The following is a 27,108-nucleotide window of genomic DNA, read 5'->3' on the forward strand; positions in this document are numbered from 1 at the left end:
CGAGGGGAGGACGCTGGGCAGGGGTGGGAAGTCCGGTCCCTTTTCTTTATGTTTTTTTTTTTTCTATGCTGGGTGGTGGAGTGGTGGAGCTGAGCGACGGTTCACCCCAGAGACCTCCCTCCCCGCTTTCAGAAACAAAAGGGGCTTTTTCTCTGAGGAGCACGGTGACGTGGGAGGCGGCTGTGAATGTGGGCCATGTGTCAGGGCTGCTGCTGCTGCTGCTGCTGCTGCTGGTGCTGCTCCGTTTGTCTGCTTGCCGTCCCCTGCTCCTGTGCTTGTGCAGACCTCGAGAGTTTATACTGTTGTCAACTTTCTTTGATTCATGGCTCCATTGTGATTGCATTCCCTCTCTGCATGTTCACACTAGGAGATGCTTGACATTCTTTGAAAGTGTAAGGTGCAACTGAGAGTCACTCACTAAAGACCAGCTGAGAAATTTGTAGATTGCTTGACATGCTATTCTCCAGGCTCGTATACCACACAGAGCAGATCTGTGGGGACTTAAGTCGCCTGCAAGTCCAGAGCATACTCCAGTAATGGATTATCATGCTGTCCCATGAGAATCTTTATGTTCACACAGTGAGGTCATATTCACGCCGTCAGCCGCCTGCATGTGGTATGTGCAAGCCGCTCGCTGGTTAAGACCTGTGCGTGCACTGAGTCACGAAGGAAATGGGTAAACAAAGCCCTTGGTAAATGTGCCGTGCAGCAGACTGACACACCGAGAGCCCCCGGCCTTTAATCAGCAAAGTGACAGAAGAGAAAGGAGCCTGTGTTCTGAAAGAAGATGGACATACAACAGGAGGGGTGCGCCATGCCAATGCTGAGCATTACACTCGCTCACAACCCCCACAAGCACTGACACAACAGGGTGCTGGTCACTTTTGAAGTGTCATCGGAGGTTTTTCACGGTCTGCTCTAACAATGATTCACATCGTAGCACATGCTTAAGCCCTTTCGGCTACAAATGTCCCACAATTCTGTGACAGGTGTATTTGGTGCTCACTGTTTACTTTCCTGTGATGATGAGATTACCATTATGGTTTTTGCTCCAAATGTGCACAAAAAAATCCGTATTTAAGGAGCTGGAAAATCTTAACTGTAGGCAGCAGTTCTTGGGTTCTGTGCATACCCCGGCTTGGCAGCCAGAATGTGGTCTCTGTGAAAGGCAATTTAGCAGTGCCACCAAGCATCTAAACATTACCAGTTGAGCAAGTGAAACTTATTTTCTTTTCCAACGTAATTAGGAAGCACAAACTTATGTCTGACAACTCAAACCTCTGAACCACATGGTTTTTTTCTTGTGTATATGAACTTGTCAAGTTTTTTTTTTTTTTTTGTTTTGTTTTTGTTTTTTTTCCAATTCATTCAAGACCATGGATTGTGTCTGGTTTGTCACAGGTTCAATCAATGTTGTATCTGAACAACATAAGAAAAAGCAACTGGACACCCTCACAAAAAGGAGCCCCAGCAGACAGACTGTTATAAAATCGAAGTCAGCTGTAAGCCTTCAGACCTTTTGAACACCAGGACATTTAGTTTACACTATATGGTAACATACGACCACCATTTTGCCGAGATAATACATACGCACACTCTCTGTAATGGCATCATGGGAACATGCTTTGTGTCTGCAGGGCCAAGCCACAGCGAGGCCTTAGTGGGCAGTTGTGAAGGGGTCGTGTCCCTGGAGGGGCCTATGACGACTGTGGCCACATTAGCAGAGTACAGACTGCTCTGTGTTTGAACTGAAACACTTCTCAGATTGCTTATAGACTGTCAGGAGGGGGAAGGGGTGAAGTTTGGAGAAGCAAGGAGAGGGAGGAAATTTGGGCTCTGGCTCCAAGTCCAATGACTTTTGAAGTTTTAAAGCCGTCCCACACCACAGAGAGCCCACGAGGGAAGGAAAGTGATGAAATGTGGGGAAACCATGTGGCTTGGCGAGCAAGAGGCCTCTTCGTATGGACCAGCGCCCCACACACAGAAGGGAGGGGACAAATAACTGGCTGCTGTAAAAACAAGTGCATGTTTCCATGGATAATGGTGCATTGAGTGCTGCAGGTGTGTGGCGTTGTCTGGTCAGCTGACCCGCCGTTTCCTGTCAAACAGGAAGACCCAAATGAGAGGAGATGAAAGTTCAAGGTTGCACACAGCTGGCAGTTGTTAAGGTGGGTAAATGCAGGTGTGTTACAAGAGCAGCAGTGTGCATGCTGTGAAAGAAGAGCCTAACCCAAACACATGACATACAAACATGTATGAATGTTGGCCCAGAGACGTGCTGCAGCAGTGAGTGCAGAGAACACTGCAAAGATGTTTCCCTGATATGATCTCAGAGGCCTCATTTCTGAAAAATCTGAAAATTGAAAAAAAAAATGTAATTTCATAATCATTCAAATGAATTAAACTTAAAAATGTTGTCAGTTTAATTAATAAAAACAAATCTGAACTTTCTCATAAATACTGCTTATAAATCCAAACTTAGGGCTGACGATTCCTCTGGGAAATGTTAGCCACTCAGCGCTGGTGACTGAGCTTTAAGAACAGAGCCAACTTTTTATTTTGGTCCCAGCAGACTTAAAACTTTAAGGCTTTGCCTCCTTGAGGTGTTGATCGACTTAAGACCAGATGACATCATCAGCTTAATGGTTGTAGAAGGAGAAGAGGGAAAGTAGGGTGGGGATACTCTTGTGGACAGTCATAATCATACTTAAGAATGACTACAGAAGCAGATGCACATCTAACTAAACTATGTATGTGAATCAAGTGGAAATATTATGTAGAACATTTGCGAGTAACAAACAGAAAAAGCTTGTGAAATGATGGGGAGTTCACATCTTTACTTTTCTGCATTTCTACACCTTTAAAACATCTGGAAAAAGGAGGTGAATGCCAGAGACAATCCAAGAGCCCAATGTGCCAGTGTGTGAATGTTAGTTTTGCAGATGTTTTTTTTTTTTCTTCTTGTGTAAAAAAAAAAAAAAAATCTAATAGAAGTAAGTACAAGTACACAAACCAGCTTTGTTGTACTCTGTGACTGAAGCAGAGCCTGCGGCTGAGATATTTTGTGTTTTTTGTGTGCTACAGTTTACATGTATCTTCACTGGAGAGAAGCAACAACCTGAAAACAAGCATGCAAACTCCACTGCAGTGCACAAGAATAAGGTTAACTCCAGTCAAATCATGCAACATAACTGAGCGAACACAACTTAGACCAGAAAAGTACAAAGGTGACATGCTGATGTACTTGCACAAATCACCTTCAACCACAGCTTCAGTTGCTCAAGGATTTCAGTCTGTCAATATGTCCCGTGGCAGTGAGATCATACATGTCGAGACACGTCTCGCGAAAATGAGGTCATCAATTATCTGAAAGGTAATCTTGCTCCACAGCCTGGGGTGAAAGTGAAAGAATCAATGTGCTTCACTCAAGGAGGAACACACCGTCTACCTCCAGTGGCAGCCTGCACTGGTAAAATGTTGCTAATTTGTAACTTTTGTGAGATCAGGACATGACCTCAGGCAGGCCCGAGAGGTGTGGTTAACAACAAGCTTTGGGTCATGCGTTTGTTTGCATTTAAAGCCAATTGATGATAAGCTTGCCAAGAGGAGGTGTTTAAAAACCGTGTCCTAGATCCCACAGATACTGCACTTTCATAAACTGGGGGGGAGAACCCAGTTAAAGCCAAGTGAATTCATTTGAGAGCAGTCAAATACATGTTTAATAGCTCCATACTAGGCCAACAGGCAGTAACATAATGGATAAAACACAAAGTCAAACAATGTGTAGGCTGTTAGAAAACTGAGAACCAGCTGCTAGTACTTTGCTGTGTACATTAATATTTATTTCCGAATCAGATATAGAAGTGGTACAACCAGCTAAGACAGTGTTTCATAATACTATAGCATTTCATTACCTCTAATTGCCCAATAACAGTCAGACTTGTGTGTCAGCTCATGGTGAAATGAACCAGAAAGACCTCAATGAATCACTTGGCAGTGGGCTTTTGTTCTTGTTGAATGTATTTGGTACGCTGAAACCTTGGGGCAGCAATTGAGAATCATTCGTTTTACGCCCCACTTCCAAAGGCCTCGATGATCCAGCTGGCACACTGAAGCCCAATAACCAATTTTCTTCCCTCATCATTTTATCCAACCTCACCATACAGATCAAGTTTGATGGCCAATTTCTGTGGCCTTTCACAATGTAACTATGGGCAATCCCCAGTAGAGATGGCTTAAAGTCAAGTAAATAAAGATAAGCAGTTGTAGATTTGTGATTCTTCACTCTGATGATAGAAGAGTTCCCTTCATTTTTGTTTACAGAGGAGGAAACATGAGCTCAAGCGCCAGCATTATTCATCACCTTCAGCACAGTTCTGCATTCATCGTCTCTCAGAGCAGCTCACTTCCCATTTCCAGAGATCTGTTATTGTAAAACAAAAGCTGCTCCGATATGAATTCCAGTTTAAACCAGACCCATTGGCTAAACTTTCGCCAGTGCTTTAAGATGTTGAGCCCTTCTGTGACAATGACTAAGACAAATTCAGGAAAATAAACATCTTCACGCAGACTACAGTATTAAAGTAGCTTTATTTATAATAAAAGTCCAGTATCTGTGTGAATGAGTAATTCGTGCCACTGTTTAAAGGTTGTGCTTTCTTTGCATTTCATACACGTAAAACCGCTAACTTACAGTCCTTATGAATATATGCTAAACTACAGCACAACTACTTTTGTGCACAACTGTGCACATGCAGCCTGAAACTGCGTGTACAGCAGCTTGTCAAAGAATCTGCGTGTGTAACACCAGCAGAGAGTCTTAACACACACAGCATTACTTTCCCCTTCTAACTGTCAATCGGCAGCTGGTTACAGGCGCATTCATGTCAGTTTGAGGTATCTTATCTATGCCAATCATGTACCAACTAATGCACAGTGCAGCTCTGAAGCATTCTCAACTGTCTCTTAGGGAGACGAATAATAGTTGTTGAATTTTAGTGGAGTTAGTAGAGCAGCAGATGGCTGAGTCTTTCCTGTGTTTGACAGCACACAGAGTTGTGATAGTTTACACAGGATATACAGTATATGGATAGTATTGTTAATTCTTGGACTGTTATGACATTTTTGTTGAACACAGAGCACCTTTCCCATCAGAAACAACACTTTTATAAGTTATATGTTAGTAGTACTGGGTGACACAGAGCCTACATCACTCGGCCACTGCGAGTGGAGAGTACTCAGGGATGTCTACTGTCTTGTATTCAGTGCCTCCTCTGGCTGAGGATCATATCCACAGCCTGGGCTAGGTTGTCCACAGTGCCATCAGCTGTCACGGTTGGGTGCCTCTCATCGCTGGGCCTTCAGGAAAATAAGCAAAAGCATTAGAAACAGGAATAGACAGCTTCTAAACAAGGGTTAGTATACAAAACAGAAAAGCAATTTGATGATATCAGCCACATTAAACAAGACTGACAGGATAAACTGGGAGGGAAGCAGGATATGATGGCTAAAATAAAGTCTAGAAGGGCAAAGCCTGAACAGAACCCGATCAGAGCTACAATACAGGCTCATTTGTTAAGGTTTTGGCATTAAATAGGGTTGATATTCTCTCAGAATGAATGGCAATTACAAATTTGCAGGTTTTCCAGGAAATTTTTTGCTGAGTTGCTATCTAGCCAATTAAAGGTATCTGTGCTGCTGCTTGCCAGAAGCCCATGCAGGGTAGTGCATGTTTCCCATCTTCATCACCAGCTGTCACACTGTGTTCCAGGCTTCACTATTATATCTGCAGGCAACTAGAACAGACCAACTGGGGAGTCTCATGAGAACAGTTCATTCCAAAAATACCCGATTCTAAAAATAAAAGCAATACAATTATTTTGCAGTAGTTTTAACAAGGTACTGGGACCCAGCTGGAGGTTGTAACATAAAACACAAAAACAATAAAACAACATTTCTGCCACCAATTTGTTACTGACTGATTTGTCCAAATGGGATTTTTTAGCCATGAAATAAGATGATTCTATATCAGTCTTAACATCAACTACTATAGGAAGAATTGCCATTAAAATTCAGAATAGTGGAGGCTATCAGATGATGAACATGCTGATAATCTAGACTCGTCATTCCATTGATGCACAAATACTTCTACCAGAGGTAGCAAAGACGTTTTACTGGATCATAGAGCCATCACTATGTTTAACTCGAGGTGGGGTGGGGGTGCTCTTTTCCTTATGGGCTTCAATTTGTTGCCTATAACCAATTTCAAGTACTGTGTTGCTAAAACGCAGTTTGGTATCCCTTACCTACAGAACATTATCCTAGAGAAACTATACGTTTTTGCAAACAATTATCTTGACACCATTTGGTTCAGTGCAAGGTATGGTGTAAAGGCTTTAACCAACACCTCAGAGTACTCCAGGACAGGTCTTACCTGTTACACTTTCGTTACATACATTGGTAAGGTACCATTTTAGCCATGGCATGGTTCTACATCCATCAACACAAACATTCCCACTGAACTTCTTTTCACAGTCATACAATCTCTATGTCAGCTCACTGAGGGTACGGGATCAAACCAACAACCTTCGGATGGGTGAATGACCACTAACTCCCAGCTCCCAGGTGCCTTCCATGACTTTTTTCCCCTACAATTGGCACCAAACTTTATAAATTGCTATCAGAAAGTTTATTTTCAGCACCACATCCTGAAAGGATCATCTTACAGTTTTATGACAAGGAATGTCAAACGGGTGTTTCAAGGACTTTGGGGACTGACATGTAGACTTTGGAATTGTTGTTTTTATTCACAGAAAGGAGGTTATGTGGTTTGTTAGGTTATTTATGCATGTATTTATAAAGATATTCCATCTAATATCAGTGTATGATATAAATGATTAATAAACATATCTGTTAATTCATAAAGAATAAAGTATTTGGTAAAAGTGAATAGTGAATAATAGTAAGAAAAAAAAAAAAGAAAAAAAAAAGCCCCAGCCATAAAATCTAGTGGTTACAAGGCTACAATCATATTCGTGTTCTACATGGGTTCCTACATTGTGGAAAAGCTGTACAAGGTGAGGGCCAACCTTGCCCATCTCCCCACTGACTGCTGCCTTTGTTTGGCTCTGGGCCCAAGGTATGCAGATATGGCTGTTTAATCAGCTGGTAGGGGATATGTAATCCATTTGGTGTGGCATCAGGCCCAGGCCAGCATGCAGGACCCTTTTCCTCCCAATCACATCAAAAGAAATGGACGCCCGATTCATTCATCCACAGGACTGCCTGGGAGTCCTGTTCATTTATGAAGTGGAGCCCATATATCCCCCTCCCCAGGCTGCCTAGACCAGGCTCTGTGTGCTGCCTCTGTTCCCCAGTCACGGGTTGAAGCTCCAGATGGGGACCCTTTGTCTTGCCCTGGGTGTGCAGCACACACCACCATTAATCCTGCCTTCTGAGAGCTTAAAGAGGACCATGGCAAATATTTGTGAGCCGCCAAAGTGTAGCGACAGAAAGAAGAGGCCTGGGGGTGACCAAGGAGAGAGGTGCTGAATACTGAGGCCATGTTGAATATGGGGAAGCAGTGCCATGTGTTTATGCATGTCTGTCAGCTGCTAGCGCTTGGGTTATGTGAGCTGGTCCACTAATGGTTGGGGTGTTATGTCTCCTGTGCTGAATTACTCCCGCACCCTTCCTTGCCCAAGGACTGATTGAGTTCACACACGCACAGGGTGGCATGAACACACAAGCAAGTTAGTCACATGGCTCTTATGTTTCAAGCAGTTAAGCCAATAGCATCAACCACAATGTGTCTCTTACCTGATGCTCTTTTAAATCTCCCTTTACCTCCGTCCTTTAGATATGCATGCATGCATGTGTGTGTGTGAATTCATTTTGCTGCTTTCCTACCATTGCCATAAATAATGAAGGAGTAACCAGGTCAATGTGACCATGCAAAATTCAGCACAATGCATCTAGTGTTACCAGTGAGGTAATCTGGGTCTTGCTGCGTGTCTGACAGGTCAATGCAATATCAATACACGTGAAGAGATAGATTTGGTCCCAAAGCCTGACTGATGCTGCACAGCCTTCATGAGTGGATGAGGTCAGAAAAACACTTCACCAGAAAACTAGTAAATACAAGGTTTGGGTTGTCAGTGGGCAAAGGACTGAAGCTGCAGTAGGAATTTTTGATGCACTTGGCTAGTGGTGAATGAGAACAGTAGCTGGTTAGACACATATAGATCATCAACAATAACTAAAAAAGAAAAAGATTAACGTTGAGGTAATCAATAGACAAGATGCCAAACATCAACTGGTTGCAGATTCTCCAACATGAGAACTTTGTCACATTGAAAACTTATTATCTATCAATTATAAACTATTGAGAACATCTGGGAAGTCGTGAAAGGCACTTTACAATTCCAGTGTGTAGCATTTAGGGGGATATACAGGTGTTTTCATGAGCTCAGTATCACTCAAAAACAGGGACAGCCATGTACAACAGGCAGTTATTGTTGAAAGATGTCATAGGCTCTTTTCAGTAAGTGTGTCATGTTGTGATGCCATTACAGTAGCTTAGATTGTAGGGGTGGGCAGTAATATCCTCTCAAAGTTAGATTGAAAATAAATTGATGCCGATCACAGTGACAAGCATTAGACATTTTCAGTCGATCCATATATAGGAGGCAACACCCTCAGCACAAACAATTGCAACAACAGCCAATGTGTCTACAGTATTGGCCATCACATCAAAATATGCACCCATTTATTAGAGCATGACATTTTTTGAGCTGCCAGCTGCCAGGGGAATAGTCTCAACGAAAGGTGGAGGATAATGAATCAACTCGACGATTGGCATAAAAGCAGGGGCAAGACCGAGACTGAACTTTATTATCCTCCCAAATCATTGGGGTAATTATTTATCATGCATCTTCTTTTACTGTAGAGCTGCATGCATCTACTCAGCCCTTCGCTCTCTGTCATTGCTGAATGACCCACATGCACTCATGTTACATCAGCTCCTCCCCTCTATGTGCCCAGATACAACGAAAAAACTGGTGCCACTTAAAAAAAACAAAAACCTACATACCAAAGAAATATAGCTACTTTAGGCTGCCTGTTCTTTGTTGATTGGCGATTATAAAGTGACACCATGATTCTTCTGAGGAGGAAACATTGCAGAAATTCAGCAATACATGTTTCTGCCTCAGACAGACAAAATTGCAGAGGAGTATGACCAACTTTACACAAACTCTCGCTTTTTGTACCATTAAGGCCACTCAGAACCAATGGCTTCACTTTTCTTTTGCCAAAATTTGACAAATGAGACAGCGACTGGCATCTGAAATTGTGACATACCGAATCCAGCTTGTCCGGCGTATTTCTGAAACTTAGATTTAAAGGAAGTGGACCGAATTCTCTTCCTTTATAAGAGACAATGCTTTAATTATTTATAGCATTTAGGGGCCATACATAAATGTAAGAAAACACATTTTTGAGCGGACGGGATTTTCAAAGTTCTGAGTGATGAATCTGTATTTCGAACAAATGTTTGACTCTTGCCAAACAACAATCAACTTAGAAAATGTGTCAATGAGTAATCTGAATCATTACTTAACTTGCTTTAAAACAGGTGTATTAACCTCTAATCTTACAGCATCTATTGCATGATAGTGCATTACACAGTTGCAAGCCGAACACAAGTTGGGTATCAAGCAGATACTCCAGATACAACAATTTAAGAGTACAGTATAACTCAGGATGCCATATACACAGATATATAACACAGCACTTGCCTCTATAAAACATGGGCATAACGTTGTGAGTACACACTGTTCCCCCATGAAACGAAAGTAGATCTGGATGACTCAGCAGCACACTTGAGTGCGGAAGTCAGCTGTGCATCAGAGACAAACGGACAGCAAAAGGTCACAAACAGATGATACAGAAGGAAATGAGGTTGTTTAATATAATGTGAAAACAGCTTCCTCTTTGCTTCGATCATTTATATTGTCAAGGCAACTGATTGCAGGGTGACAGGCATACGCACCTTCCCATCAGTTAATGCTTAACACAGAGGAACATAAACACAGACACTAGTGCTCACAGAGGGAAGCAAATGTGTCACATATCGTATATCCAGTTTCGATTTATACTTCTCCCTTAACCTCTTCACCTTTTTGCTGGGTAAGCCTTTTGCTTGACGGAGTGCCAGTGGAGCAGATAAGGCATGCATAAGGGTGGAGATGAAAAGTTCAAAAGTGAGCCAACAGTGCATGACTCAGTGTGGTGTTTTGGTGTGAAGGATATTATGCCTTCAGAGTAAACTTTGGAATGCCAGCCTGGAAATGGTCTTTTTTTTCCTCCTGCTTCAATTCAACACATGGAAATAAGCACCTACTCAACTAAAACCGTACTACTACTACAGTAGTAGTTGTGTAGGCATGTGTAATATAAGCATATTTATTCAAGCAGACCAAAATGACTGATAATTAGGTTGAAAGACAATGTGAGCTCTAGTGGTCATGAGAGCAACTGCAAGTGAAAAGGAACTAACTATCAAGTTCAAACTAACCAAGTAATGATGTAATTCCCATTTAGTTAATCATTTTATTGTCTAAACCTATCCAGGAAGTGACAAAATTGTTCTGTCTAATTGAACGTAATTCGGAAGTCAAAAACCAGTTGTCATGTGTCAGTCTTAAACACACAAGCGCTGCACGTAGAGGTTAGACTTCACCCTTTCGCTGCAGGTTAACTGCAGGGTAGAAAGCCAAATTTTCTAGGGTTGCCTGTGTCATGAGTCCATCTAAATTGTTGCATGAAATTTTTCCCCACATGGCGGCTAGTACTTGAGGAGGTCATTACAGGTGAACTACAGGTTGTAATGGCACAAAATGACTCACAAAACTAAGCAAACCCTATTTCAGGCCAAAGTCATCAATCTACTTTGATGGTTTTCAGCAGATTTGTGTTGTGATTCAATAAATTTAGTTTTTATGACTGTTTTACCACTGAAACTGCAGTTATGATTCTCTATTACTATTTATCTATATGAGCACCTGGTCTTAAGGTACATACCCAAAATACCTGCCTGAGGGTTGCAAGATTGCTGCAGATTGATGAGACATACCTCTATAAAGACTGAGTGTGGACGTAATACTGTAAACTCTTCTTGAAATGACTTTACATAGCAACAAAGATGGTTCCTATCAACCTAAAATTAACATTGGCTAACAACGAAAGAGGTCAGGGAATCATCTCTGACCTAAAAGTTGTGAGTCAAAGGGGAATAAACTCTATAGAGGACAGCTCATTTGTGGCTAAATTGCAAGTGCTTGAATTAAAGCAGGGGCACCTCGCATTAAGGGGCAAAGTATGTTTCAACCAGCCACAGCATACACAAAAGCAAATGGAAACTGGATCAAAATAGAGAAACAGGGATTAAGATGGCAGAAGTTTACCAACACGGACATGACGCTGACAAATACATGGACATTTGAGTTATCATTACCACTGCTATTTCCTCTGCCCCACATAAGCAAATAATACATCATAAGTATTTTGTAATTTGAGCTGCCACCTGGCAACGTAGCGAGGAACCACATGTATGAGAGCTACGACAACATTGACAGGAGAAGAGTCACTCAATCCAGTTCTTTGTGTAGTTTTTCATACAAGACTAGTCAATACACCATCAGCCCTACACACCGCCTAAAAAAAGCAAGCTATACAACAATAACCTGAAGGGGAACACAACTTGATGATATCTATAGCCTTTATGTTCAGCCAAGCCTTGTGGGTGACATGGGATGCTAACACAAGACAAAGCTTTCTGCCCTCACCCTGGGCCTGTGGGGGGGAGGTGTGTAGCTGCATGTGTTTTCTTCCACTCAGTGACGCTGCAGGAGTCTTGGCCTTGAGGGTGAGAATGTGATCGCAGTTTGACTGTCTCTATTAAAAATATAAAGGTCCCAAGAGTGACGAAGTGTGCATCAAGAGCCCCAAAAAGAGTCAAAGAGAGTAACAACTCCTGCCAGCTGGGATACAGTGTGGTTTTATCCTAATCAACTTGGAATTCACTTTTCACATCTCTTTACTATTACCCGATATTAACAAGACACAGATAAGAACCATGAAATAACACAGCTGCAGCCTTTTTAGAAAAAACAACCCAACTGAACATAGGAAAACCACCATGTTACGTGCATGTTATGGCAACAGAAATGACAGATATTAACTTAGAACCCTCACATCCACTGCTGAGTTTGTGGCCACACAGCAACTTTTATCACTTTAAAGTGCAAAGGCTGTGTAATGTTGACTCAATCAGCAAACAGCTGCAGTATGGTTTTCACACTTCACACAGATTAACCGTTCTTTTCAGTCAAGCTGGACACAAAGGGGATTCCCTGGTAGCAGAATGAAGAGCCATTTGCTTTTTCCCCCATCCTGTAGCTTTGTGCAAACCTTTTGTAAGTGCAATTGGTATTTGTCTGTGTGTGAGAAAGAGACACCGATGAAACCACCCACTGGAAACTTTTTGCTCTTCCCAACCACAAACATATCCGAGGCAAAACAAATAGGACGTGAACAATCAAGCTTAACTTTCAGTCTCTGGGAGTTGCATGTTTTTAACTCTGGAACAGAGATTTACACTTCATAGAAAGTCTTTTTATTTATTAAATGAGATTCTTGAAAAAGTTCAACAACATCACAGCTTTAAGTTTTGTGCTCAGTATGCAGAGCTCCGTGTGACCCAGATCTAACCACAGTCTTTTTCATCATCATGTCAACACTGCTGCTGACTTGCTAAGCCTCAGTTTGTGTATTCGTGTCTCCATGGGTATGAGTGCAATGAGAGCAGTACAGCCCTGCTGAGTCACCTGCTTCTGATACATAAAAACGTACTCATATGTGCAACCACGCACGCACACAAACATGAGCACACAAGCTTTTAGGAGAAAACATGGCTCTCGCACAAACCAGGCAAAAGCCCAAGTCTCTCCAGCCAACCAGCTTGTCATCTGGTAATTGCTAGTGTGACTGCTTCCCCACTGAAACTGCTAACAATCTGTGTTCATGTATTTAAGTGGCAGTGCCATGTTTCAGTCTGCCATCTGCGGGCTTTAGCTCCCCGATTCTCTCCCACTCTCACTCATTTCCTTTCTTGTGGGTGGAAAAGTACTGTTGAGAGGCGCAGCGGCTGAAGCCCAGTCAGCTCCTTTGTCTTGCCGTGGGAGTCTAGTCTCACCATGAAATAAACTCAGCTTAATTATTAATATCCCATTGACTTCTAACACACAGCAGGTTTTAGAGGATCCTGCAGGCAGGGGAAACTGGGGTGGTGAGGGATGGAAGGCCAGGCACGGGCACCCAGTAGCGTCTCACCAAGCTTTTTAATCTCCTTGAGCAGCTAACGCCACAACCATCTATGGTGTGGATTCAGTGTGTGACATGTTGTGTTTTAGTCTCACATTTGTCCAATACAAAATCATAGTGACCACTTGAATGACCTGTATTGCAAATATTTGGCTAAAACTGACTACATATGGATATGCTTAGACAAATTTTGGCATGAAATATAAAGCTGCATGGCTATCTATAGGCATTATTTTGCTAGGCACTTCAAATACAGTTATAGCTGATATGTGGTCAAATATACTGTATAAATAACTATGTTTATATGTGCAAATATACATGCATTTAAATAAACAAAGATAAATAAACATGTTTATTTCACAATATGTTATGTTGATTAACAGTTAACCAAGCTAATGAAGAACAGCAGGAATAAATACAGATGTGTTCGTACCTGTGTTTGGTGAGGTAGTTTATCACACATGCTTTCATCATCATCAGTGGTAGGTATCTTACAAATTCTTTCTTTGCCTAGAGAATAACATTATCTTTTCTTTTTTTTTTTTACTTAACAATAAACCCAAGTGTTGACTATTGCTGAGACGAAGTGTAAAATAAATATGGCTTAGAACATACTGGAAGATACATTTACATTGATTTTGATCGCATTTCAGAAATTAGGCTTTTATGTTTTATGTCTTTTATATTCCACCTGTCAATAGCCTTGTAACAAGGACCTATGTTGCAAGTACAAGCCCAAACCAAATAGATGTATGTTTTAAACCACCAAATTGACAGCTAACGCAATAAAAATAAAAAATGAAAAAAAAATAAAAAAAATCACAGAAGGTGAGATCCAAATTTTAACACAAAAGGCCAGCCTGTCACGCTGACTGCTGCCAGGAATGCTTGCATACATCAGTTATACTGAGCACAGAGTTGGACTTTTTAGCTATGAGTTTCATCTTATTTCCTATGTGTGCAAGAAAGGAGGAGTTAAAACTCGTGTTTTACACAGATGTTTACCTATAAGCATAAAATGTACCGTAAATGCAAATAGCAAAGTAGTGCAAGAGTGTAAGAGGGGGTCATGTGCAGGGAAGAGAGCTCTGGCTTGATCACAAAAATAACTTTCGAGAATTGATTGTGTTTACATTCTCTTTAAAGCTGTCAATTTCAACCTGCAGGAATAGGATGAAAACATGGATTAAACTCAGTTCGAGAGATTGAATGTAATTGTGGTAAATGCTGCCCTTGACCACAACGCTGATGTGATGATGCCTATAGGTTTCCAACAAAGAAAATTTCGGAAAACGGTCATTTCAATTTTTTTAAAACTCCTTTACACTTAGATGGTTTACTCATTTGCAAACATTTCAACTTGTGTAATCCTGTGGCAATGAAAAGGGTGTGAAACGCAAAACCCAACCCTTCTCTGGAAACAAAAAGATATGGTTGGAGCATTTAGCCAGGAAAGAAATCCAAACAACAAAAACAGGCTTTCAAGTGTTATCTATTCAAAAAATAAAAAGGGAAATCCAGCAGTGGAAACTGAAACCTTATGCAATATGCATTTTTTCTATTTACCATGAAAATATCCTGGACCCAGCAGCTGACAGACAAACGAGATGCAGAGAACTGTTAGGGACTAGCAAACACCACTGTGCTCATATATATATCCACATTTATTATGATGTATAATTCGTTTTTTAATTGAAAGTTATTGTAATATTGTCTGCACACCAACAGTCCATTATTGAATGACTTCTGACTGCTCTTGACTTTAGTTCTCATCTTCAACTGGGTTTAGAACACAAAAGAGGGTCCCTCTGGGTTCTGCTTCAGTTCAAAAGGCCATATTGTGTGCTTAGTATTCCCTGGATTCCTGGATTAGCGTCACTGTTACAGTGCAGAGCCAAACAGACCTAAATTATACATTTAGAAACACTATAGTTGTTGAGCTGACAAGCTTCTGACAAGTTCACAGACTCAGTGGAGACGAATGCACTGAGATAACTTCACTTCCTTCCTACACAGACAAAACTAATGTGTCAACAATGGTTAAGAGAACAGGGTGGGGGACTGTGCTGTTATGTTAGACACTGTAAAATGCTTGCACTCTTACCTACAGAGGAAAAGGCTTTACAGTGATCAAGACTGATCAAAAGTGCAGGAAAGTGACTCAGAGCTAACCTGCTAAGACATGATTGAACATTAGGTCCAGCCCTGTGCAAATGCAACAGAATGAAAGGTCACTGTGATGGGAAAGAGATTTTAGAATTGTCAAGGTGAAACATATAAACAAGGTGTTGAAATACTGCTGGTAGCATACTGTGTCTTGCAGGCGCTCACTCCCCGACTGATGGGTACATACCTGAAACCATGTACATTATCATAGCCATTGATGCTATAGGACACCAGAGGAGGAGTGAAAGATAAGCTAGAGTGAAATACAGTATGTGCCTGAGAGCCAACCCAGGGGCAGATCTAAGCTTGTAAAGGAGATTAAGCTGCAACCACAGCCTTGCACAGAGGCAATCGCCACCCTGTCGAGGTTCAGTGTCACAGATCTGCAAAGGACAAAGCCCATCCACAATCACTACTGTCTTGTGTTCTCTCTAGTGTCTATTTGATTCACTTGAATGGGGACCTGATAGGTTGTTTATGTCAGGAGGGAAGAGCATCAGCTTTCTGTGCTCACACATAACTCTAAGTCTTCTATTCAGTCTGTATGCATGCAAATAAACTAGAAATGACACACTTCAAATTACAGGATAAGAAACTGCAAAACATGTACAGCACAACAAAAGACAGTAACAGAATATGTTTACAGTTTGGATCCTGTGAAACATATTGCTGTCATGTGTATATATATATATATATATATATATATATATAAAAATAAAAAAGATGTTTGTCAGTTTGGCATTCAAATGCAGGTAAGATTAGACAATTCTGTCTGCCACTGAAGTAGCAACATAAATAAACTGCTGTAAAAATCCATTTTGATCAGCTGACAGCAGATATCCTTCCATTCTGAGAGCTGTCTCTACAGTCTCTTTTTCATACTATATGCAATTTGCTTTCCTAATGAGTAGTCTTTGCTTAATTTGCATGAAAGCCAGTGGAAATCTTCCCTGCATGCCTCTTCTTATTTTGGGTTACGGACCACTCAAAATGACTTGTAAGAAGGGATTTGTCACATGCATGTATATTGGCAAATATACTTACTGCACATTTGAGCAGAACTAGTCAGGTGGGGCCCGCAAAAAGTTTATTGCAAGTTTGTTTTAAGCTGTTCAAAACTTTTGATGTTCTCCGTCACAATGGCTATAAAAATACAGAATAGGTCATGTTACAGGAATCCACAGTGGCATTGAGCCACATCCTTAGCTCTCTCATTCCACATCCGTCTCAGACATGCTGGTTCTGATGACACAGATTATAGGAGAAGCAGTTACGGTGATAGCTTTGAATATTTGCATACCGACCATCTGGTGGGAAGTGTGTGTTCTAACTGATGTTATTCATTCCACAAAACTGCAGTTTGTGCACATGTGTGTTTTTGCATAGGTATAACAGTTTCATTGATAAGGTGTGTTGACCTCTGTACTTTACACAACACAGTTCATATATGAGATGGAAAAAAAGACAGCGTATTGTTAGTATGTTACACATAATACGATAGTTATTGTTCTCACTGAAGAGTTTGTTCAGTTTTTTCTGAAGTAGGATTATGTGAGGTGCTTAGTTTTGGTCAGTGTGTGTGACATGGAAGTGTTGAAGGCTTTACTTTTCAGTTGGACAACTTTCCCAATGAGAGCTGAGGCAGTTATTTTGCTCTCGTCAAAGTCACCAGACATTTTTGACAAAAACGATAATTTCCTGAAGCAGGGTGCTAACGGTATTAAACTAATGTATTCCTTTTTTTTTTAGCAACATGAGCATGTTTGTTTTTATCAACACAGGAAAGTACAAGCTGGAAGCAGCAGTGCATGTGCAACCCAGCTCCAGCACAGTAAAATTACTGAAGGAAAACTAATCTGCATTGTAATCACATGACCACTGACCCCCACAGCAGAGCTTGTTTCCTGTTGTGTCCCTCAGTGACGACCGCCGACAGCGAGGCCACGAACCAGGGTGCGGTTTCGGTAAACTAGTTCATGGTTCCTATCATCAGGGACTTGCTCTTTCTCCCAAGAGCTTTAATCTGGCTAAGACTGCTTGTTTCCCAACATTCACATTAGCAGTCAAGCATCAGCCACAGGGAAAGGTTTACAGTGTAAACCATTTTGAAGACGGTTGCTGCTGTGTGAAAATGTTTGCGGTGCACTCCCTGCCAGATTCCAAGGGGAATCAAGCGTGGCCCTCCTCTAACTCACAGGCCCTCAGTCAAAATACCTATCAAGCCTCTTTTCTGATCCGACTCATCGCTACACGGTTTTCTGCACCGATACTGAACGTGCATGTCTAAATTTGAGATGTGCCATCTTTGTTTGCAACAGACAAAGCCCCCAGAGAAGCAGCAGTAGCAATGAGACTGCTAAAACAAACGGTTCATCAAGACGCAGCGTGATGTGAAGCTGCTTTTATTAAGCTTCAAAGCTACTCAGCTCTGTGCTGATGCAGTTCCTTGAAGATAAGACAACAGAAACAAAGAACACAGGGCCAACTGAGGTCACAGACAGTGGGAGACCCCTATTCAAAACAGACAGCTTACATGAAGCCACAGGACAGAGAGAACAAGGACAGCATACTAAAACTCTGAGTGCTCCGGCAGTGTAACACACTGGTAACAGTTTGACCACTAAGACAGAAACATACAAGGCTTTTCGGCTCGTTCTCCACCGTTCAATAATGTTGCCAAGTTGAAACCTTTTCAGGGATTTTCCGTGCTGCCATAAAAAAACAAAGAAAAGTAACCCCAAACACTAATTCACCATTTTAAAGCTGCGCAGATCCATGTTCATATCAACAAAGGATTAAACGAGTAACATGAAAAGGGTAATTTGTAGCAACAATCCCGCAAACATCAATCTCCCAACTTTGCACGTCCTCTCTGCAGTTCCTGTGGTGTTTCCAGTTTTCACTGACTGCTTCAGTTTCGTGCCTGCAGTGTGATTGTTTTGGTTCGGTCTCATTGTTTGTATAAAACTTGGTTGCACTCACAGCAGATAAATCATTGTTTGCAACCTTGACAGGACCGAAGGACAAACTATAAGAACAACAAGGTGGTGAGTGGAACATTTTGCAGCCCAGATATGTAGACGCTGCTTGGCCAAAAACACCTGAATTTAACTAAGTGGATGATCTGGTGTTGCCTCAGTTGGTTGGGTCTAGGTTCTTCTATAGATTTTAGTCAAAACTTATGAAGAATTAATTTTTTTTGTGGCAAAACTGATTTTTAAAAAAAACAAAAAACATTTTCTACACCGGTTTGAGTGCCGTGCTGCTGGAAAGAATTCCTCTGGTAATTCTGGGACTTTTATTTATTCATCTTTCAAATATCTGTTATGATTAGTAACCATGCTAACGGGAAAGTCAGTGACATGTGGTTTTAGTCATGAATAAGACCCCAAATTCAGATGCCCTGAAGAGGAGAAATACTGGATATGGAGCAAGGAGCAAAATGGAGAGAAATGGGGTGGATGTTTAATGTGTTTCTTCCATTGATTGCCATAATTAATACCAGAAAACTGGCAACTAAAATGAATAAGCAGCGGCAGTACTGGGAATGCAGTGTTATAGGTTCCACTGAGAGATGGCTCCAGGGACTCCAATGCCCGTCTCCCCAACTTTACCACAATGGAGGCAGACAGAGACTGCAGACAGAGTGGTAGAAGTAAAGGGGGAATGTTTGCATGGCTTCTTAACAACACAAGGTGTAATACTGGACATGTTATTGTGAAGAAGCATCTTTGCACTAGATTATTTAACTGTTAGCTGCGAGTTTCCATCCATGTTGTTTACTGAGAGAGTTCACCTGTGTTACCAGCCAACGATGCATATGACATCATCAGCTCGGTTGTTGCCAGGTTTACAAATAACTCCTCAATGCACTCATGAAGATCTCTAGAGGATTAAACCATGCCACTTCCATTTTCCCAACAGTTTCTGATTTCCTTCCATTACTTTCTTCATTCATTTATTGATTTATATTTAGTTATTTCTCTTCAATAATTTATATGGTAACACCGCCGTTTCCCCTTTTGGGTTAGTAAAGGATCTTTTAGTTCAGTTAAAAAAATGTAACTTAATACCAAACTTTGGACACTGTCCCCTGTGAAAACTTTTATTCTTAAAAAATGTATCTATAATTCAGTGACAAGACAGTTATATTTAATGTTAAGACCAACAGCAGTCCATGAGTTTTTCCTAGTTATTGTCTATACATGACAGTTATAGAGTGCATATAATTGTATGCAGCTCTAATGTCCTGACAGCACCTTAACACACAACTACAGCACTTCAAGGTTTAACCAGAGTTAGAACAGAGCTGTGTTGGCATGTTGTTCCCATGCAGCTGATTAACATTAGTAGCTTAATGTCCAGCCAATTTTAACTCGTAGGGCCCACATTGAAAACCTGCTCTACATTAAAGAATAAAGGGCTCTCTGGCTCCCCCGAACTGCACTAACTTTGGCTCATTATTTAAGAACAAGGGAAAGCTGAGTGCTAGCAGAACTGCTCTGTTACAATTACCCCTATACATTTCCTATAGTTTAACATCTGTTACTTCTAGCGCCTGTAATATTACTTTGCTTGACCTGCTCTTGAGTTTAAAAAATTTTGAATAAAAACACCTTAAACATGACTGAAGAATGACCAACAATGCTACTTTTCTTCCTTTATAAATGTGGCTCTGTTTATCAACAGGCTTTTATGAATATCTTGTCCGCATTCAAGCACCACTGCACATAATAAACACTCCTATAATCATATCTGAGACTCATTTCTGACTCCTCCTATCCAGACCAAGCCACAGAAAGATGGAACACATGCTTGTGGATTCACTGTAAAGATTTCCCTTTAATCATCTGTGTTTAGAAGTGTTCACTGTGAATATCATCAGAGAGCATTCAAGGATTCATAATACTGACAGTCCAGGTTTTATAAAGCCTCTGCTACGCAACAGCTCATCAGGTGTAAAGCTGATATGATTTGATTTGTCAGTGATTTGTATCCTTCTCCCTTCCTGTCTTGTCACTGGGTTGGAGGTATTTAAAGCTTTTTACAATCCTGATGGGAAATGGAGGCCTGTGTAGCATCTGGTTGACTTGGAAACAGCTGTGTTTTCACAGCTCTGACTGTGGGTTTATAGCAGCTCAAAGCAGGCCTGGGTTCACTGGGCCTGTTCAGCAAAACAATGTTAAATCTCACGTGTTCCCCCTCGCAATTTAAGGTCCCACTGAAACACTATCAATGATACAGTTTCTTTTCTTATTCTCAGACATTGAGTATAGTCTTGTGAGGGATTTGGAATATCATGAGCTAGTTCTATCTAATAACATAAATGACAGTTCACTTTAGATGTCATAATTCATTCTCAACTCCAATGCTGTGGAACAGCCTTCCACAGTGAATTAAATGTGCCCTCTCTATTTCTAAATCACAGCTCAAGGCATTTTTGTTCTCCTTGGCCTTTAACTGCATTTAGCGCTCTAAGCAGCTTTTACATTGTTTTATCTCTTACTCTTTAAGAAAGCCACTGTTATTTGGTTTTTATCAAGCATTTTCTCTTTTTTATTTTAACCTGTCCCTGCTTATTTGATTTAGTTTTCTATTGCTATTGAAGATTACAGCACAACCATAACTGTGGTAGTTTTAAATGTGCTATATAAATAACACTTGATTTGATTTTGGTTAAACTGATGCAAGCCTTTGTTTTCATGTTCTCGGTTGTGTTGTCGACACACTTAAAAGAAAGGAAAAAAAAAAGCAAATATAACAAGTGTCTTCTGTTACCACTCCCACGCAAACATGATGAATCAGCAACACAAAGGAGGTGATGCAAAAGTAAGTCCAAAACACAAACAGTTGCTTTATCAAGCATTTTTCTCTCATTCAACACTTTGATCACAGCACTCAAAAGGACAGGGTTTGATAATTATATCAATATGCCATGTAATTTAACACTGATTACACAGATGTTCTTCCTCTGCTCTATTCTAACCAGCTGCTCTCTCCTCAAAAATAAAAAAATATGGTTGAGCAGTCATCGTTTAATCTGCTTTATCCTCGGTTTCTTTGAGCATATCAGACATTGTACAGAGCGTCAGCTCACGGACTGAACCAGCTCCACTGAAAATTTGCGTAAGAAAAAGAAAGTCTGCTACACTTGTGCTGAAGCACTGCATAATACTGGCTCTCAAACTAACAAACACACTGGAACAAGCACAAATTGATTACCCACACATGCAGATACATGTTACCCAGGTATACAAAAGCACAAGGAAGAGCAAACACACACCCACATATTCCTGTCACACACAAGAATAACTGCATACACATAGGAAAGGTTTAGTATTGAGTAGCTGCACTTTGTGTGCAGGATTAAAGATGACTGATGCTCAAGCAGATTACTCGGAGTTGTCGAGGTCACATGACCAAAACTGGCACAACAGTTTGTAGCAACAGCAGCAGGTCATGCAGAGCTGTGGCCATGACCACAGTCTAAAAAAGCCCACTCAGTTGTGTTCTAGCTCCTAAAGTGAGCCACTGTTGGCCCGATAACGGTTGCCAGATTTGGTTAGGTTGTAGGTGTGTGGATTTAGGTCAGCTTAGGCTCGAAGTACTTTGTCAGATTCTAGTGGCTTACGTCTTCTGGCCTCAAACCATTTCGCTTCCCCGGTAATGGTACCAGTATAACCTGGAGCCCACAAAAAGAGCAACAGAGAATGTTTGTACTGCTTCACAATACATATAATTTCAGGTTCTTGGAGTATTTCCACTCTGAGTAGTTTTGGCCCCATCCCAAATCCTCCCCTTGGTTCTACCCCACCATTGTGCAGAGGTAAGATGCCCCTTAAAAACTTCTGTTCCACAAAATCTTAGATTCTTTATGCATATACTGCATGTATTTGATTGCTAGAGCTGTTATTAATATCTTACATACTGGTACAAAATCAGTAAATAAATCAATGTTACTATGGCAGTGTGTATTAGATTGGTAGAAATTGACACGATTAGGGTAAGCTAGAGCATTTACAATGCTACATATAAGTCTACAAGGGTAATTTACATGGCCTTGTAAAGGGCTGTTTTGCACGAGTCTATTTTATTGATAAAGCCTTGAACTTGGATTCTATGTTTTCGATTAGAATTGACTTGCATTTACATTGTCATTACATTGTTCCTCCTAATGTAGGAGATTTAAATATAAAGTTCCCCTGCAGCTTCACAGACATCTGTGCCATGATGAGGTTTTCCTGACCAGCACCACAAGTACAAAATAAGGAAAGGTTTAGGATCCCCTTTCGTCAGTTTAAGGGAAAGGCAGTATAACATACAGGAAAAACAAATTCAAAACAGGCTGATGTATTATTTTGAAAACATATCATATTGTACAGCGCATGACATAATTTGTAGTTCCATAACAGCATGTCCCCTTACCGCAGTCACATTTCTGCTTTCCTCAAACCAAAAGTACCACATTTATCTTCAAAAATAATCAACCATATGTTTCTGTAATTACACCGTAAAAAAGGGCGCCTCAGTAATCTCCAAATTTGACATCATAAATCCTATGTTGATGACTGTTAGGTCTTAATGTGCAGCGGCTGAAGCTATTTTTTTTTTAGCAGATTTCCCAATCAAATACACAAACCTACAAGAATTAGGAATGGCTCACAGAGGAAACTTTGATCTTCATATGAGATGTAAGGACGCCCTCTTCTGGCAAACATGAACAAATTCACAGAGAAGACTCAGCTTCTCAGCGTGAGCAAATTCTTCTGCTACATTTTGATCTTTAAAACAGCCAAAGTTTCTAAAAAAGAAAGATTTAATTTAGAAATATATGAATTATGTCATTTTTCTATTATTTTTCTGTAAAGCAATCTTAGAAGCACAAATAAAGCAAGACAATAAGACTAATAACTGCTGACACAGTTTAAAGCGAGTGTGTCCAACATTTATGCCTAGTAAGGAGCTTGAGTGTTTTTGTTGTGGATTCAGGGAGTCACTGACCTGTATTTGCCCGTCCTGACTTGCACACCCTTCATTCCACAGTGTTGGGCCCCTCCGACATCATTTACAAGATCATCACCGATCATCAGTGCCTAAAATTGATGTACAAGAAAGACAACATTGGCTTATTAACCATCAGAGCTAAAATCTGTTCTGTGGGCTTTGTGAGGAGGAACAACTGGATCTCAATGTTGTTGTTTTTTTGTTCTTTTTTTTTTAAAACCATGCAGCAGGCACATAAATCAGGGAGATCAAGCTGGAGGTGAGCAGTAGCAAGAACAGTAAGCGAAACAAATAATAGTAGTGTACAGAAAAGAGTTTTGAGTGAGTCATTCAACAAACTAGCAATTTGCACTCAGAAAAAAAACAAAACCTAAGAGAGTAACTGAGTGCTCTGGAGAGGGCAACATATTTAGTCATATCTCAGTGACAGAAAGGAAATCTAAAGAACAGGGTTAGGCTTAGACTGAGATAAAATTGACTTTCTTCGAAAGCTGCAAGCTGCTGCATTCAAAAATAGACAGGCTTAGAGTTACTATAGGGTTTGTGCTTATTTCTAGATTTAGGATAGACCGAGACAAACTCATGTTCAGACCAACCAATCAGGCAAAGTCTTAGCTTTCCTCCGCGATAGGTTTCAGCACGTAGACTATTTTAAGCCTCTTACTTCCAAATAAGAAGCTGACAACTTCTGAAACGGCAACAGGTATGTCTCAGACCATACTCTGCAGTGTACACTATGCCGGAAGGCTTCATCACTTCCACTATCCTCCCCATCACAGACCATGTCACCATGCCTCAGAAACATCACAAAAACAGTCAAACAGTCAAATGCCATCCATCCATCCATTATCTTCCACTTGTCCGGGGGTCGGGTCGCGGGGGCAGCAGCCTGAGCAGAGAAACCCAGACGTCCCTGTCCCCGGCCACTTCCTCCAGCTCTTCTGGGGGGACCCCGAGGCGTTCCCAGGCCAGCCGAGAAACATAGTCTCTCCAACGTGTCTTGGGTCTTCCCTGGGGCCTCCTCCCAGTAGTCCCATATAGTCAAATGAATATATTATATTCCAAAACACTTTCCCTGGACCTTGATGGATATACTCATGTAGTCGAGGGAGAATGTGAAAGACAATTCATAATAATCCACACTCTTTTTACACTACACTTACACGAAGATATGAAGCAATAAATTACGAATTAGTTGCTTACGAGGGTGTACGATAGACCCGAAGATGCACCACTATAAAAAATGATCTGTTAGCCCGATTCTTCCATTGGAAGCCCAAGAACAAACCGGAGAGATCTTAAAGCAAACAAAGTTTTTTTTATTGTTTATTAGTGGTCAGACCGAGCCCCGATTCCCGGAAATATTTCATATTTATCTTCTTCACATTTTTATTTATTACTTACATGCGACCCAGTATAATTGGCCATGAACAGGCCAACCACCGCCCACGTCATGTTGTTTGGATGTGATAAACAACATGTGTGTGAGTATTGTTTTTAGGTGTGTATCTAATGTACCAGACCTATCTGATGGGTGGGTAGTGCAAGATGTAAGGTTGGATCTACAGCACAAGTGATTAGATGCACAGAAATATTTCTGCATCCACCTAAAGAGTTTTTTTCAAATCTATTATTCCACTCAGTCGAATGTTGAAGGTGTTAAGAAAGAAGAAAAAGCATAGCCTCTCTGAGTGCACACATTCTTAAACTTGATTTCACAAAACATCTGCATGTCTCATGGTTCACATTTTGCACATCCCTGCACAAAATGAGACCTTTTTACAAATACCAATAACAGTTTTTTGCCGTTTATCTATGTAAATGCAGTTCTTGTTCTTCCGGTTTTTATTTTCTTTTATTCTGTTTATTGTCACTCTAAAGCACCAAACTACTCTGTGTAAGAAAACTCAATTGCGAGGCCAATTCTGATGGCTTTACAGTTGGGTTATGGTGGCTAAACCCACTAACAGCTGGCTGCTATAAACGAGGAGAGCAGAAATACCATTTAATGATCTAGTGAGTTTGGTAAGTTCCATTCTTTACTTCCTAGGCCAGCCAAAGGTCAGTGCACACTTCAAGCACACAATACAGATGCATATTATGTATTTTAACCTGCACCAAAGGAAGAAGCTACTGTTACACAACAAGATATTAAATCTGCCTGGCCTATCTTGTGCTCTGGATACATTTTTTGCCACATACCTCGTGTGGTTGAAGTCCCATGTCATTGAGAACACTCTGGAAGAATGTAGGGGATGGCTTTCCAATAACTTCAGCCTTTACATCACAAGCATACTAGAGGGAACAATCATTCAATCTTCATAAGTTTGTACAGAACCAGTGTTTGTGGTTTTCAATAAATATATCAGTGGAAATTATGCACCTAAAATACCTCAAGAGCCTTCATGTAAACACCAACATCTAACTTCAAACCATCCGTTTCCTTATAGTACCTCCTGAGAAGAAAGGACAACATTGAAAAACTTTTTTAATTTCTGTAAAAAATAATTCTGATGTCCTACTTGGCATGAAAAGTATAGTAACAATCTTTTTACCCTTGGCCCAGAGATAACAGCACCGGCTTCTCTAGCCCTATGAGGACGCTGAACGCTTCATTTAAGTTCTGATAGGAAAATCTTTCAGCTGCATCTCCAATGATCACACAGTTTGGGTTGGCCTGGTCAACACCGTCAAACTCTGGGAGAAGTCCTGCAGGAGAGAAATATTTTTGAACAGTCAAATTGACTTACAATGAGCAGATACTTTGGTTGCATTGCTAACAAGAGCTTTGAAACCAACTCAGATGTGGGAAGGCGCAAGATAAACGCATTACCGTCATATACCAGCAGGTGGGGCCGTAAACCCCTCTCTCTGAGAACCGCTATGGCTGCGGGAGCGGGAGGGAAGACTTCGTTTACGGAAATGTCAAAGCCCAGTCTTTGGAGTTTGCCTACAAACTTCTCTCTGGTCGCCTGCGTTTCATTGGTGCAGAAGCGCAGCTTTAGGTCAGATGCTTTGAGCCTGACAGTGAGTTAGGAAGTCAGACTGACGTGAGTCTCACACACACTCCGGCAACAAACACAGGTGAAAAGATTGTTGTAATGGTCACATACACAGTAAAGACTACTGAGCGCATACAGGCTGCTGTTATTCATGAATGAATGTGTACAGAATCCTTGTGCATTGCTACAGATTTAAGAGTCCTGCAAACTGAATATGGAATTATCATAAAATGTCTTAAACGTCGCGGATATTCACTCACTTTTTCACCGCTTCGATCGATCCCGGAATAGCAACCCCGTCGCCCTCACCGCTGTCATACAGAACTCCACACAAGTCTAAAATGACACCTTTCAAACTGTTCGCACACCCTGGCCAGCTTGTGTCGGCCATGACGAAGTGCTTAGTGCGCATGCGTTAAACTGCAAGGCCGCCTGTAAGAGTGGAGCCACAGGAGCGCATGCACAGAAAAACATTTGTACATGTATTCCATCATTTAGATCTGCATTTTCATTCGTAGAACTTAACACCCCCACCCATTACCCTTGCTCCCAT

At 41.0% G+C, this 27,108-nt stretch overlaps 1 protein-coding gene across 1 annotated transcript; it reads right to left on the reverse strand.

Annotated features, from left to right (window-relative positions):
- Window positions 1–4,571: 4,571 nt before the first annotated feature.
- lhpp (phospholysine phosphohistidine inorganic pyrophosphate phosphatase) lies at window positions 4,572–26,955 on the reverse strand. Its single transcript, XM_075457240.1, has 7 exons — window positions 26,816–26,955; window positions 26,387–26,574; window positions 26,109–26,262; window positions 25,946–26,009; window positions 25,756–25,848; window positions 23,551–23,642; window positions 4,572–5,358 (listed from the first exon to the last, which is right to left on the reverse strand). Exons 1-7 carry the CDS (start codon window positions 26,944–26,946, stop codon window positions 5,262–5,264), a joined length of 819 nt encoding a protein of 272 aa, XP_075313355.1. The 5' UTR covers window positions 26,947–26,955; the 3' UTR covers window positions 4,572–5,261.
- Window positions 26,956–27,108: the final 153 nt, after the last annotated feature.

The sequence above is a fragment of the Odontesthes bonariensis genome, chromosome 23 (genome assembly GCF_027942865.1).
Source record: "Odontesthes bonariensis isolate fOdoBon6 chromosome 23, fOdoBon6.hap1, whole genome shotgun sequence".
Lineage (NCBI taxonomy): Eukaryota > Metazoa > Chordata > Actinopteri > Atheriniformes > Atherinopsidae > Odontesthes > Odontesthes bonariensis.